This window comes from Cicer arietinum, chromosome 5 (assembly GCF_000331145.2).
Source record: "Cicer arietinum cultivar CDC Frontier isolate Library 1 chromosome 5, Cicar.CDCFrontier_v2.0, whole genome shotgun sequence".
In the NCBI taxonomy this organism is placed as follows: domain Eukaryota; kingdom Viridiplantae; phylum Streptophyta; class Magnoliopsida; order Fabales; family Fabaceae; genus Cicer; species Cicer arietinum.
Genome location: NC_021164.2, coordinates 45,275,716 through 45,291,267, shown reverse-complemented (window position 1 = coordinate 45,291,267; position 15,552 = coordinate 45,275,716). Strand labels below are relative to the sequence as shown.

Sequence of the window (15,552 nt, the reverse complement as noted above, 5' to 3'; positions counted from 1 at the left end):
AAAATTCAAAATTTACTCTAATAATACTTGCGGGGCGGGTTTGGGTGCGGGGGCGGGGTGGATATCATCACCCCCGCACCCGTCCCCGCATCCGAAATTTAATTTCGGGGAAAATCCGCACTCGCACTCGCACCCAATCAAAACGGGTTTTCCCCACCCAAATCAAACGGGTTTGGGTGGGTATCCGCGGGTGCGGATGTTTTGGCCATCCCTAATTCAGATACATATGCATGTTCATATATTGTGTCCTATGATCATTTAAATATAATAACTAACATAATATACATAATATGCACTAGCTACCATATAATATTCAGATCCCTTGCCCAGCAGCAAGCTATTTCACAGAAAATCAAATAATTTGCATGTCAAGCACATACTGACACCAGTCTTCCTTTAATTCCATCAGATCTTCCTCAGAATATGATGGACTGGAATTGTCAAAGTACTGCAATATAAAAATTGAACATATTATATTAAGTTAGTATCAAATATATAGATAATTTATATATGAAAATCATATAATGCAAATACCGTACCGTTTCTGGGATAATAGTTTTATTCTTCTCAACAATCTCCTTCATGAATCTCAATACGTAGTACCCACAGTCGATGTTATTTGTTTGACGAGGGCACTTTATTGAGATCCATGTAATGTTATTAGACTTCTGCTTCGACACTTTAGCACCTCTTTGAGCTCGATAAACTTTTAAGGCACTATCGAATGAATAAATGTGATTATTAGAGCATAAACAAACACATTATATATATATATATATATGTAAGAAATAAATGAATATTACTTACGTGTCGAGCATAGTCTTTATTTCGGGGTGATTGCTGTAATTGTCGTGCACGGGATCCAAATAGTATATAACTTCAGAGACCGCATTGATTGCAAATAGCACCCAATGTGCCCTACAACAACAAAAAATTGGTTAAGCAATTTTGTTTATACACAACTAATAAATTAAATTCTCATCAATTAAAAAAGATAAAATTACGTACCCTGAATTATATGGTGCGAAGAACAATTTATCATTTTCTATATTTCCTAAAAACATATCTACAATGCATTTCTTTACATTGTCTGGATCGAGTTTCCACATCGACATCTTATGCGGAGACAAGAATAAGTATTTATTTGACAATTTCCTCGTGCACACGACCTTCTCATACAAAAACCTTTAATGAACATTTTAAACTAGATTAGTTACCAATAAATGCAATTAAAAGTATTTTTTACCTTATGTATAAGCTGATTACAGTAGCACTGAGCTCCTTATGTTCGAGAAGTTCGTATATGTGCTCCTTTTCGAGATATTCAACATACTCATCTCCAAATATATCTTTATTCATGTGTACGATGCGCGAATCGTCGCTGCTGCCCATGTTCCTTTTTATTTGAATGTCAAGACACGCCCCGTATTTACCAAGGCGTGGCTGACTTTTATTACCCTCGGGCCTTTGTGATTTGGCAGCTCTATTAACCTCCAATTTTTGAGGTTTGCTGCCTTTTTTTGGCTATAGGGGTGGTTTATTTATTTGGACCTACAAAAATGAGGTAAAATGTTAGTTTATTGAATCTGAAAAAATGACAAACCTTAGGCAATAAATGTGACAAACCTTTTCGGGAGATGTAACTGATTTGTCCTTGGGAATCTTTTTTTCGAGGGCAACAAGGTGTGTGGGCCATGCCACGTAACTGCCAATAGCGTCGCTTAAGAACTTCATATCTCCATCGTTGTCCGGTATGGGCAACGGTGCAGTTGGTTCGAAAGCAACAATAGGCGATACTTTGACATGGCCCACGGGGATCGGAATATTGTGCAATACTTCTCCCGAAGTATTGTACAATTTTCCTTTTCCCACCTTCCGTTGAGGGGTGGTTTATTTATTTGGACCTACAAAAATGAGGTAAAATGTTAGTTTATTGAATCTGAAAAAATAAAAAACCTTAGGCAATAAATGTGACAAACCTTTTCGGGAGATGTAACTGATTTGTCCTTGGGAATCTTTTTTTCGAGGGCAACAAGGTGTGTGGGCCATGCCACGTAACTGCCAATAGCGTCGCTTAAGAACTTCATATCTCCATCGTTGTCCGGTATGGGCAACGGTGCAGTTGGTTCGAAAGCAACCGTAGGCGATACTTTGACATGGCCCGCGGGGATCGGAATATTGTGCAATACTTCTCCCGAAGTATTGTGCAATATTCCTTTTCCCACCTTCCGTTGAGTCGGCGAGGACAAGTATAGGACACATGTAGTGACACCCTACATCAATAGTTAAAACATAAGTACAGTTAATATATAAGTTTGTTTAATACATAAGTAATTACATAAGCAAGTAAGTAGTAAGTAATTAATTACCTCGGGAATACTCTTCAAACCGACGTTGCAACTCCCGGTTTCACTCTCCATTTGTATTTCAGGTTGGAGCTGAACCGGAAGTTGCTTGTCTTTATTCGTATTCACCAAGAGTGCCACTTGCTCCGATAAGATTCTGAGCTTCTCTAATACTTCCTCGTTGGAAGGTTTTTGGCGCTTCTCTTGAGGAAAAAAGCTTTTGGGAGTTACGCCAAATCCTTTCCCCCTCACTCGACCGGAATACTCAGGGACATTAAACACTTTCCCAAGAATGTCCCTGCACGTATCCTTGTTGCCCTCTTGAGTTTCAGAACTTTGTTCAATAGTTTCCTAAAATACATGTAACATTAAAAAGATAAGTTCAATAGCATTTTTAAAATACAATATTAAAAAATATTAAAGTGATAATATACTTACACAAAGTTCTACAACTTTCTTGACATTTTCATTATCAACCACTCCTTCTTTGTTAACACGCGCTTCCTTCCATAAGATATGACGACCCAAGGGTTGATCGGCTTGGGTGTCTTTTCTCTATTCGTTAAAATCATAAACAAAATAATACAAATTAGTTACACACTATAGTTTATAATACAAATTACAAGTGATGTTTAATTACTTACAATTTTTTGTTCAAGGCGTGCATATCCCATACGTGATTTCTTGTATGGGTGTTTTGGGTTGCTTGCCCGTTCGCGATTTGCCTTACTAATATTCTATATAAAAAAAAAATAGCAATTGTGTAAAAATTTAAAATACGCTACGAATATGAATAATAAAACACAAATGCTAATAAATTAATCACTTACGACAAACGCCGGGTCAGAACGTTTGGAAACAAATGCACTCCATTCATCCTTTGATATATAATGTTGATATATCTTTGGAGGTTCAGCATTTGTGTTTCCTTCTCTATCTTTTAGATAGAAATTTGAGAGATGGGATCTAAATCCACGATGGATTTTCCCAGCAACTCTCAAAACATATGACTTTCGTTCCTCATCAAGAACAAAAGTGGTCTGCAATGAAAACAATCATAAGTAATGTATTTTACAGAAAAAACATTATAAATGACAAAAGAGTAGATCAAAATATTTACTTGAATGTCATTCCAGATGATATCTTTGGCATCCTTCAACGCCTTATCTCTCCAGTTGTCTATTGTTATTGGGACATTTTGACGAACAACAGCCCCAATGTAGCTTACAAACATGGAGCTGTTGGGGTCAACTGGCTGACCACTCTCGTTCCAGCCAACCTAATAAACTCATATAGTAAGTACATGCCCTAAACCCTAAAAAAAGATAAAAAAACACACAGCAAACAGAGTATATATAGTATACCTCAAATTTAATGCCACTGCTCCGTGCTTTAATCACCCTTTGCATGATAGTTGCACCACGTTTGACTTCTTTTTCGTAAGTCTTAGAGGTGCCAACTTCTTCATTTTGAACTTCTAAATCTTTGTTTGTATCCATTTAACTACAACAAGTTCAACATGCACTTTAGTATAACATCAACAAGCTCAACATGGATCATGCATTATTATAAACAAACTCAACATGTATCAGTATATCTTAAAAAAGCTCAACATGCATTCTAATGATTACAAAAATTTAATAACATCAATACCTGAATAATGATGGTTCGAAGAAAGACGAAATGCAAAGAAAAGAGGGTTTGCAGAAAGTTCACAGAAATATGGTTCACAGAAATACGGTTTGAAGAAATACGTAATGAGGGTTACGTATTTCAATGAAAATATATTGTGTGAAATGGGAGAGATGATCTTGGATGGAAATAAGGTTCGAAATGAAGGAGATGATCGTGGAAATAAGGTTCGTAATGGACAGGATGATAGGGTTTGCAAAAGAAGAGAAGAACGATGAAGGTTGAGATGATAGTGAAGTTTACGTAATGAAGAGGAAACTGAAGCGGTTACTGTTATATATACGTAACCCTTTTACGACGCTTTTTTATAACCCTTTTACAACGCTTGTTCAAAAAGCGATCTAAAAGGCTTAGGCCTTTTAGAGCGCTTGTTTAAAAAGCGCTCTAAAAGGCGTCATTATTTAATTTATTAAAAGGCTCTTTTACAGCGCTTTTCCCAATAAACGATGTAAAAGACCTCATTGTTTTATTTTGTTATATATAAAACCCTTTTACAGGCTTGTTCAAATAAGCGCTGTAAAAGGTCTCTTTATTTTATTTTTAAAACAGTATTTTGCAGCGCTTATTTGGACAAGCGCTGTAATAGACCTCATTGTTTTATTATGTTATATGAATGTTTTTTTTAAGCCTTTTATAACGCTTTTTTAAATAAGCGCTATAAAAGGCCTTATTGTTTTTGTGTTTTGTTATGTTATTTTTTAAACAAGCTCAACATGCAAAACCCACATAGTAGTAACTGGTCACCACCAAAATCCCTTCCTCTTCACCAAACTCTTCTCCTTTTATGCATCTTCACAAACATCAAAGCTTACTCTTTCACAATTCAATCTCTACCTCAACACCCTTTTTATCTCTTTACATTCCCTTTCCTTCTTAAATCGAAACTTGGTATTCAGGTTCATTGCCATGTTGCAAAAAATGGGTTTGAGTCTGATGTTTTTGTTAACAATGTGTTTTTGGGGATTCCCATGATGCGTACAAGGTGTTTGAAGAAAATCATGTTAGAGATAGTCATGTTAGGTGTCTGATGAATATTATTTTTAAAGCTTTTTACAGCGCTTTTTCAAATAAGCGCAGTAAAATGTCATTTTTACTTATTTTCAAAAGGGTCTTTTACAGTGCTTTTTATACAAAGCGATGTAAAAGGTCTCAGTATGTTATTTTTGTGTTGGTTTTATTTGGGTTCAATTTTGGATGACTGTAACTCAGACATTTATTCCAATCGAATTGGCACTTAATTTACATTATATAAGTGACATTAGTAGCAAACTGTGAGACGTTATAACAAGGAACCCTATAAGATGGTATGTATGGTTTGATTCCAAAAGCTTATGATATGAAATCTGTTGCTATTCTGCCATATTAGTATAAAACACTCAATTCAAATTACATGCATATTTATCACAATAATTCAGATTACATGCATATTTATCACAATAATTCAGATTACATGCATATTTATCACAATAATTCAGATTACATGCATATTTATCACAATAATTCAGATTACATGCATATTTATCACAATAATTCAGATTACATGCATATTTATCACAATAATTCAGATTACATGCATATTTATCACAATAATTCAGATTACATGCATATTTATCACAATAATTCAGATTACATGCATATTTATCACAATAATTCAGATTACATGCATATTTATCACAATAATTCAGATTACATGCATATTTATCACAATAATTCAGATTACATGCATATTTATCACAATAATTCAGATTACATGCATATTTATCACAATAATTCAGATTACATGCATATTTATCACAATAATTCAGATTACATGCATATTTATCACAATAATTCAGATTACATGCATATTTATCACAATAATTCAGATTACATGCATATTTATCACAATAATTCAGATTACATGCATATTTATCACAATAATTCAGATTACATGCATATTTATCACAATAATTCAGATTACATGCATATTTATCACAATAATTCAGATTACATGCATATTTATCACAATAATTCAGATTACATGCATATTTATCACAATAATTCAGATTACATGCATATTTATCACAATAATTCAGATTACATGCATATTTATCACAATAATTCAGATTACATGCATATTTATCACAATAATTCAGATTACATGCATATTTATCACAATAATTCAGATTACATGCATATTTATCACAATAATTCAGATTACATGCATATTTATCACAATAATTCAGATTACATGCATATTTATCACAATAATTCAGATTACATGCATATTTATCACAATAATTCAGATTACATGCATATTTATCACAATAATTCAGATTACATGCATATTTATCACAATAATTCAGATTACATGCATATTTATCACAATAATTCAGATTACATGCATATTTATCACAATAATTCAGATTACATGCATCCCTGAAGAAGAAACATAATCTAGTTAAGGCTAGTCGAACTTTTTCAGGTAAAATGGAACGTATACCTATTGGTAGCAAATGCTCCATTAGAATATGACAATCATGGGTCTTCAATCCTTTTAACTTGAGGTCTTTCGTACAAACCAAATTTTTCATGTTCGAAGAGTATCCTTCTGGAACTTTAACTTCGTGTAGAAATTTACATAGAACAATTTTTTCCTTTCTAGATAGAGTATGAGCGGCTGGAGGTAGATATGTGCGATTTCCTTTCTTTACTGGAGCCAATTCGTTTCTTATTCCCATATCGACCAAGTCCAATCTTGCATTGATGCCATCTTTAGACTTTCCTGGAACATTGAGTAACGTACCAATAACACTATCAAATACATTTTTTTCAATATGCATCACATCGAGGAAATGTCTTACATACAATGACTTCCAATATGGCAATTCAAAGAAAATTGACTTTTTCTTCCACCCAGTTTTCACCAGCTCTCCCGCAAAAGGTTTGCCAAATTTATTGGTCAAACCTTGTACTTTTTCAAGTATTTGATATCCAGTCGGTGCTAAAGGAGCTTTACCTTTCTCTGATTTTCCATTGAATGCATTTCTCCACCCACGATACTGATGACTATAAGGTAAAAATCTACGATGTCCAAGAAACACATTCTTCTTACAATGTTTCAACCGCATCCAATTTGTACTCTCTTCACATATAGGACATGCACACTGACCTTTAATGCTATATCCTGATAAATTACCATATGCTGGAAAATCATTAATTGTGCCGAACAACATAGCCCTCAAATTGAAACACTATTTCCTATACCCATCATAAACTTCCACACCTGTCTCCCACAGAATTTTTAAATCTTCAATTAAAGGAGTCAAGTATACGTCGATATCATTCCCCGGTTGTTTGGGTCCAGAAATTAACAGAGACAACATCATAAACTTACGCTTCATACATAACCATGGAGGTAAGTTATATATTACCAAAATCACAGGCCACGTGCTATGTGAGATGCTTTGAAGACCATGTGGATTCATTCCATCAGTAGAAAGTGCAAGTCTTAGATTTCTTGACTCTATCCCGAATTCAGGATACTCGTGATCAATTTTTGCCCATTGTGGGGAATCTGCAGGGTGTCGAAACATTCCATCTCTAATTCTTTCATCTGCATGCCATGTCAAGTGTTTTGAATCTTCTTCACTGCGATACATGCGCCTAAATCTTGGTATTATAGGAAAATACCACACAACTTTTGCTGGAGTAGATTCTTTCTTCTTATATCGAGAGACATTGCATTTCGGACACGCCTTAAGTAGTTCATATTCGTTTCGAAATAAAATGCAATCGTTAGGACACGCATGAATCCTTTCGTAACTCATTCCAATAGAACACAAAATCCGTTTAGCCTCGTAGGTTCGACTGGGAAGTTCATTATCATCTGGCAACATATCTTTTATGAGTGTTAATAATTCCGTAAAGCTTTTATCAGACCATCCATTACTCGCTTTTAAGTTGTACAACTTTAATATCGCTGACAGTCTTGTGAATTTAGTACAACCATTATATAATTCTTTCTCTGCATCACTCAACAAACTTTCAAACATTTTAGGACAATCTCGAAGATCTTCTTCAACTGCTTTTGCAATCTCATCAACTCGGTCCGGCTCATATGTATCTGTATCGAAATCAGTTGAAGCATATGTAGAACTATTCTCAAAATTAATGTTTCCTTTTTTTTTCTCACCATGTCTTATCCAACATGTGTAGCTTTGATCAATTCCATTACATACTAGATGTCCTTCTAATTCATCTTCTCTAACACGTTTTCCAAAACAACATTTTAAACAAGGACAAACTACTCTATTTGGATCTTTTGCATTCTTCACTGCAAACTCAACAAACTCCTTCACTCCAATTTCATACTCTTTTGACAATCGATTGGCTGAAATCCATTTCCTATCCATATTATACCACCTATATAAATGCAGTAACAAAAATAATAAGCTTTCAAAACATATCAACAAGTTTCAAAAAGAAACCAATATCAACTAACAATTTCAAAACAGAACAGATCATGTGGTATGAGTTTTTGACAATTTTTGACAATTTCAAAACAGAACAGATCATGTGGTATGAGTTTTTGACAATTTTTGACAATTTCAAAACATAACAGATCATGTGTAAAAATATATATATATAACAAAACATAACAAATCATGTGTAAAAAATACCTGAGACAACGTAGATGGCCGCACAATACATAGAGGATATTAGGGTTCCCAACGTATATAATTATTTGAAAGATGTAGAGGATATGAGGGTTTCCAACGTATATAATTATTTGAAAGATGTAGTTTACAACGCTTGTGAAAAAAGCGCTGTAATAGGTAGTTAAATTCAATGAAAGCGCATGTATTTTACAGCGCTTGTGAAAAAAGCGTTGTATTAGGTAGTTCAAATATTTGAAAGCGCATGTGTTTACAGCGCTTGTGAAAAAAGCGCTGTAACTGATACGTGAAAGCGCTTCATTTTACAGCGCTTTTTTGACAAGCGCTGTAAAAGCCTTATAACGTTATGCGCACACGTTATATGACCTACAACAGCGCTTATCAACAAAAGCACTGTAAAAGGCTACGTTATTTTTAAAATATATTTACAACAGCGCTTGTGTTTAGCAAGCGCTGTAAAAGGGGCGCTGTTAAATGTCATTTTTGGCGTAGTGAATGATGACAAAATGATATGAAAATGGAATTAGTGATTGTGTTTGACCAATTTTTGAACTTGAGAAGGCGAGAAATTTTTTTGCCCTAGGAAGATATGACGAGAGAGTGTAGGGATGAAACGAATATTTATGCAATTGACCCTATTTGAATTTTGTGGATACATGAGATACATGACTTAAATGGGAGATGGAGGAATTGATCTATGTTGGATATACTCATAATATACGAATGAAGTGAAAAGTGTATGAAAAGCCATGTTTACGACTTTGGGGATGCATAATGTTCAAAGGGGACAAAAACTACGTTGCTCTAGAGGAAGTATGATGGGGTCGTGGGAAAAGACTAAAGGAAGTGAGAATTGTACCATCTAATTTTTGGAGAAATATAGAACATGTGAACTGATGTAGAATGAATGCTTTGGAATGGAGGTCAAGTTTGTTCCCAGTATTCGTCCATTACTAAATGAATTTCAAAAGCTATGACAAACTAAAAGTCTTTGTGTATTCAAGGTCACCATTTTTGTCCAACTATTCTTCATCATTTGAAGAAGCTTCATGAACACAAGTCCTATGAAATTTTATTTATTTATTTTTCTTTCTTTCTTTTTTCTTTTTTAGCAAGCAAATATACAAATGTATATTTTTTATCTTGTCCAAAGATTATAATATTAAGAAATTGAGCAATCAATTATTGATCAGAATGAACTTATTTAGGTTTTTTATATGGTTAATGGCTATAAGGATTATGAAAGAAAGGATATATAAAGCTCAAATAATAATCATATAAATTTTAATTAAGACCAATGATCTTTTAAGCTTAAGGCTCCCTCTATGTATTTTATTTCACTTCATTTTTTCTTCAGATTTTTCAGTCAAGCTTTATCACATAGATTGTAATTGATTTTTTTTTTTACTTTTTTTTTTTTCTTTTGATACCGTGAGTTAGGAATAAGTAATTAAAATATTGTACTAACTCCAAGGATAGGAGTGATCCTTGTCTTGGATTATTGAAGAAAAAGTTCTATTTTATGGCTCAATAGGGGTATTAAAGGATACGTTTTCTTCTTTTGTTTTTGATAGGGCAAGATGGCCAAACTTCATTTTAAATCATGATTGCTTATTTTTAACAAACATAATTTGAGTTTAAAACTCAAAAAGTTATATTTCCTTTTTTTTTTATTTTTTTTTTTGTGCCCTAAATTTTACTTAGATTGCTCTTACGAGTTTTCAACCTAACATGCTTAGTTTATTTCTATTTTTTTGTTCAATTTGTGATTTTTTCTTCAATAGAACTCAAAGTGCGTGTTCAAATAACTTGATGATCGGTCATAGATTGCCAATTAGCCTCAATGAGACTTTCAAAGAATGAGGAAATATGCACAAATAGGGAAAATGATTGAATCAAGAAATGTAGACTAAATATCAGGCATGTTGATTAAATGAATGTTTCGAATAAACTTATAAGTCATTTAAGTTTATTCTATCTCAATCCCCACTTAGATCATTTAAGTTTTAACATTTAAGTCTCTTTTAACATTTAAGTTTTTTTAACTCAATCCCCACTTAAGTCATTTGAGTTTATTTATCCGAATTTATTCCTTTAAGTTACTTAGCTTATGATCATTAGAAACTCTACCAAATGTTGCAACAATGTGTCCCTCATTCTAATCATTCATAAAATATTCGTCAAATCTTATTAATTGTCTATATTTCTTGATTTTCACTACAAAAATTTAAACACGTGTATAACTCGTTGTGATATTTTGATTATATTTTCACATTTCATGGCATTAATTTGAGAAATAATAACGTAAAGGACCGAATCAAGAGAAAATAAACTTAAAAAACCTAACGAAAATTGAGCTAAACATTAAGTGCTAAAGGTGTATTTGCCTTTAATATGATATTTTGTCAATCACATAATATAACAAATTTGATTGTCAAGTAATCTCCACAAATTGCCCACCTTATGGTTGATGTGCTTGGATTCATTGTAGATTTCATATCTCTAATTTGCCACTAACTTTCAACATGTTGGTGACTAAATAAACTCAAGTTTTCCAAGGAAAAACAAACAATTTTCAAAATAAATAACGATATTCTATTAAGTCATTGGACTTGTAACCAATCTCATAGGTGGTAATAATGATTTTCTCACCAAATGTCTATAGAGCCAAGTTCTATTTTAGATTGCAATCGCGCATAGGAAGAGGATCCTACATGAGGGAGTTCATATAACAATCACACTCTAAATGAGGTTCTTGCGTTATGCAAATCAAAAGCATATTCGACGTGACTATCACTAACTACCTTCCACTCTGTAAACTGCACTCAGCCTTGGTATAAGGTCTCACTCATAAATGTGTGCAAAATTATATGTGAAGAAAGAAATAAAATATAAATAAATTTAAAATCATCCATATTGTAAAAAAAAAAAACATATATTGAAGCCAAGGATACTCACAATAATAACAAATATATTTATAAATAAAATAGACAGAAATGCAAAAAAGAAAATGCAGGGAATTTGTATGCCACCATATCTAAGTAATCTCATTCCACATAATCATAAGTCTTCTCAAAATCAACATTGAACAAGATTAACTCTCGTTTTCTCTTCACGCTTCATCCACAACTTCATTAGCCACCAAAATGTCGTCTAAAATTTGTATGCTCTTGACAAAGTAGATTGATTTTTTGATATGACATTCCAAACTATACTTATCAATCCATTAACTAGATCCTTAGCTAAAAATTTATACATACACCCAACAAGAGATATAAAGTGGAAATCATTGAGTTGTTGAGAATTTTCCTTCTTCAGAATAAGAACAATAAAAGTACAATTAGACCCTCTCACCAACTTACTATTCATATGAAACTTCCATATAAAATTCATGAAATTACAATTAACTTCATCCCAAAATTCTTTCAAAATCCAAAGTTGACACCATCAGGATCAAGACTTTTGAAACTATAACAATCCCACACATTTGCCTTAACTTCCTCTTCTCTAGACATTCTAGTCAACTAAGAACCATCTTCATCACTAACATGTTGAAATTGAAAATTATCTACTTGATTCCACCTCGCTCAACTTGATTGGAAATGATTTTGGAAATAATGAAAAATAGATTCTCTCACCTATTCCATGCCTTTTACTCGAGTCCGTCGAGAATTAATACTCAAGATAGCATTATGTCTTCTTTTAAAAGAAATCACACCATGAAAATATTTAAAATTAGCATCGCCCTCCTTTAGCCACCTCACCCTTTGATTCCTGCCACTGAATACTACAATAAGATCTAGAAAGAGAAAATAATTGTACTGATAAAAGTCAACTCTTCAAAGTCTATGCATCATCTAAACTATCATATTCACCCTTCACATCCAAATGATTAATACTATCCTAAGAAGATCTCAATTGGTCCTTTTATTTGTTGTCATGCTTTACGCCAGTCCCTAAGAAATGATTCGACTCCTTTTAATTTTTCTTTCAAAACAAAGCTTCCCCATCCAACAAACGACATACTCTTCAAATGATTATAAACATGCTCATGAAAGACTGAGAAGTTTGTCGAACACTTTAGCATTTGAAATGGTTTATGTCCCCAATCCTCCATCTCGTCAGACAACATAATAGGACAATGAGCCAACAAACCTCTCTCCAATGCCCATTGAAATACAATCGAGTCGATTCATACAAGCCCCATCCAACCTAGACCATGTAACTATTCTTCCAATTAAAGATAAATCCATCAAAATATTTTCATCAATGAAATTGTTGAAGATGTTAATCTCCTTCTGTCTCGAAATACCATCCACTCCCTTACATTTCTTCATACCTCAAATAGAATTAAAGTCCCTACAAAAAACCAACAAGCATCCAACTGTAACTCAAATTTGGGAGTTAAAAGTAACCATAGCTCTATTTTTCATTGAACCTCACATGGAGTATTAACATTAACCACATTCACCCGCAACCCCAAATAACTTCCACAACCTTTTTGGAACAAGAGCATGTAATATCATAACAGACGAAAACATCTCTACACAATTCAAAGCCCATAGAGTAAGTGAGCCACTAAAACGACCAATTGATGGTTTAAAAGAATAACACACGTCAGAAGACCCACTCAAACCTTCACACAAAACTTCAGGACTCTTTTTTTGAATCAAATCTCTAATTTCCTTTTTCTTCGCCACACCTCCCAAACCTCTGATATTATAACTATTTATATTCATTATGCCCCTTCTACCCCCTACTATCCATGCGCTACCTTCCTTCAAGAAGATTCCCCAACACCGTTCCCCAATATTGCGTCTATCTCCCCCATCCATCTCCATATATTTTTTTTTAATTATCTCTTCTTTGTCACCATTAAGATTTCAATTATTATTTTTACCAAAACTCCAAATATCCTGCGCCACCACGCCAATTTTTTATTCAAAATAGCCCAATGCTTCCAATCCCCACAACTCAAGGGTCCTCTTAAATCATAAGAACATGAACTTTCTTGGATTTGATTTTCTGGTTGGAATGTCTTGTGAACTCGCTTCTTTTTTCTCACCATAAATGTCAGCATCTCTTTTCACTATTTAATAGGTAATTTCTCTAGCCTCATCATCTTTGAAAAATCCTCTTGTCTCTTTTTCAAAGTTGGCGTAGCGGTAAGAGTTTGAAACTTTTTAATATCCACCAAAGGAGTGGATACCAACTCACAAGACTTACAATCGGCCTCTAAAACTTATTTAAAAATTCTACTAGCCAACCCCACACGCTCTTCATCAACGACTTGGCCCTTCTCCAAATTCATCTCAATGACCACACAAAAATGGTCCAACCTCATGCCCACAAATTGAATTTGAAAAAGGACGGTGCAAGCTAGCTACAGCCCAATAAACCCCCGAAATTACTAACTATAGTATAATTCTGACATATCAATACTAACTACAATATAATTTTGACCCTTGTGTTGCACCAGCAACTTTGTTATTAAAAACTGCAGGACAATTTTTCCGACATATCAAAATTCAGGGGGTGATGGCCCTTGGAAAGTTGTCTAAATGGTCCATCTTTTGAGGACTTTTTGCATATATCAGCGGTTTTTTGCCCTAGAAAAGTCCACTTTCTCTTGTAGTGCTTGTGACTCTGGAGATTAGGATTATTTATAAAAGTTTACTTATGAATTTTAAATGTTGTATTAAATGACATGTTTTTTAAAGTAATATTATTGAAGTCATTTATAAAATTTTATTTTATGCAAATTTTTCCTCGATTACAATGTTATTTCCATGTTACGGGACAAAAGGATTCACAAAATGAGCCTTAGAAAATTGTAAATTGATAGTTAAATCCTCATTTTCGCTAAAACACAATAGAAAAATACTTTCTAATATTAGAACTTGATAATTCTTTAAGAGCCGCTTTGCCAAATGTTTTAAGACTACAAAAGATTTTGACATTATATTACATTTCAATTTAAAACTTTAACTTATTAGATATATGAGTCACCACTCTTATATATTTAATATTTATTATATTTATAATCATTGTGGCACTTAATCACTCACGTTTAAATTCAACAAAGAGATCCTAAAACATGTATCCTTTGGTCAAGTACCCTCAGTGCAAATCATCAAAATTCAATTGTGAATATTGTAGTAAAAGATAAAGAGATCTTTAGATCAATTCCAAGGCTTGTTGTTGCATAACGTTCATCCATATACTCCCTAGCAGTAGCAAAAATTAAAAAAATAAAAATAAAAATTGAAGGCTACCTCCAAAAACAAAAAACAACTATGAAGCAATGTCAAAACATTTGTTAAAATATTCTTTCCCTCATCTATATTTTGAGTTCACAATCACAAGAATGACTGATCCAAATGTAGCCTTAGAGAAGTTTCTTTCACAGCTTGGTTCCATTAGAAAAATGGTGGACATATAGTAGTTCGAACTTACGAATGGCAATACATTCTTTGTGATTGAGAATGAGAGGGGTCTCACTTACCAGTAACATTTCAATGTTTGAGAATATTTCGACACCTTCACCAATTAAGAGTTTAGCTCTCCCTTTACTTTTAAATTTTTCATAATTACTAGCAATAAATTTGTATAGTCACATGTCGTTCATATTTTATGCGTGCTTAGTTAATACTTCAAATAAAAAAAATCTCATTTTATATATTAATCACAAATATTTATTATGTTTTTTTTATATTTATCAATAATAAATATTTATCTTAAATTATATATATATATATACATATATATATATATATATATATATATATATATATATATATTATAAAAAAAAATATATTTTGTGTTTTTTTATATATAAAATATATATATTTATTATA

The 15,552-nt window shown here is 32.9% G+C and overlaps 1 protein-coding gene across 1 annotated transcript; it reads right to left on the bottom strand.

Moving 5' to 3' along the window:
* Positions 1-1,173: 1,173 nt before the first annotated feature.
* On the bottom strand, positions 1,174-13,530 carry LOC140920474 (uncharacterized). Its single transcript, XM_073368754.1, has 5 exons — positions 13,167-13,530; positions 13,035-13,054; positions 2,784-2,900; positions 2,370-2,696; positions 1,174-1,185 (listed from the first exon to the last, which is right to left on the bottom strand). The coding sequence occupies exons 1-5, from the start codon at positions 13,528-13,530 to the stop codon at positions 1,174-1,176; spliced, it is 840 nt and encodes a 279-aa protein (XP_073224855.1).
* Positions 13,531-15,552: the final 2,022 nt, after the last annotated feature.

Bases quoted from the DNA above. Each gene is read 5' to 3' on its own strand.
- LOC140920474 (XM_073368754.1), bottom strand. From the start codon at position 13,530: ATGGATGGGGGAGATAGACGCAATATTGGGGAACGGTGTTGGGGAATC. The intron at 2,901-13,034 runs GTATGAAGAAAT...TTTAACGAATAG, and splicing joins GGACTTTAATTCTATTTGAG to AGAAAAGACACCCAAGCCGA. The intron at 2,697-2,783 runs GTAAGTATATTA...CATGTATTTTAG, and splicing joins AGAAAGTTGTAGAACTTTGT to GAAACTATTGAACAAAGTTC.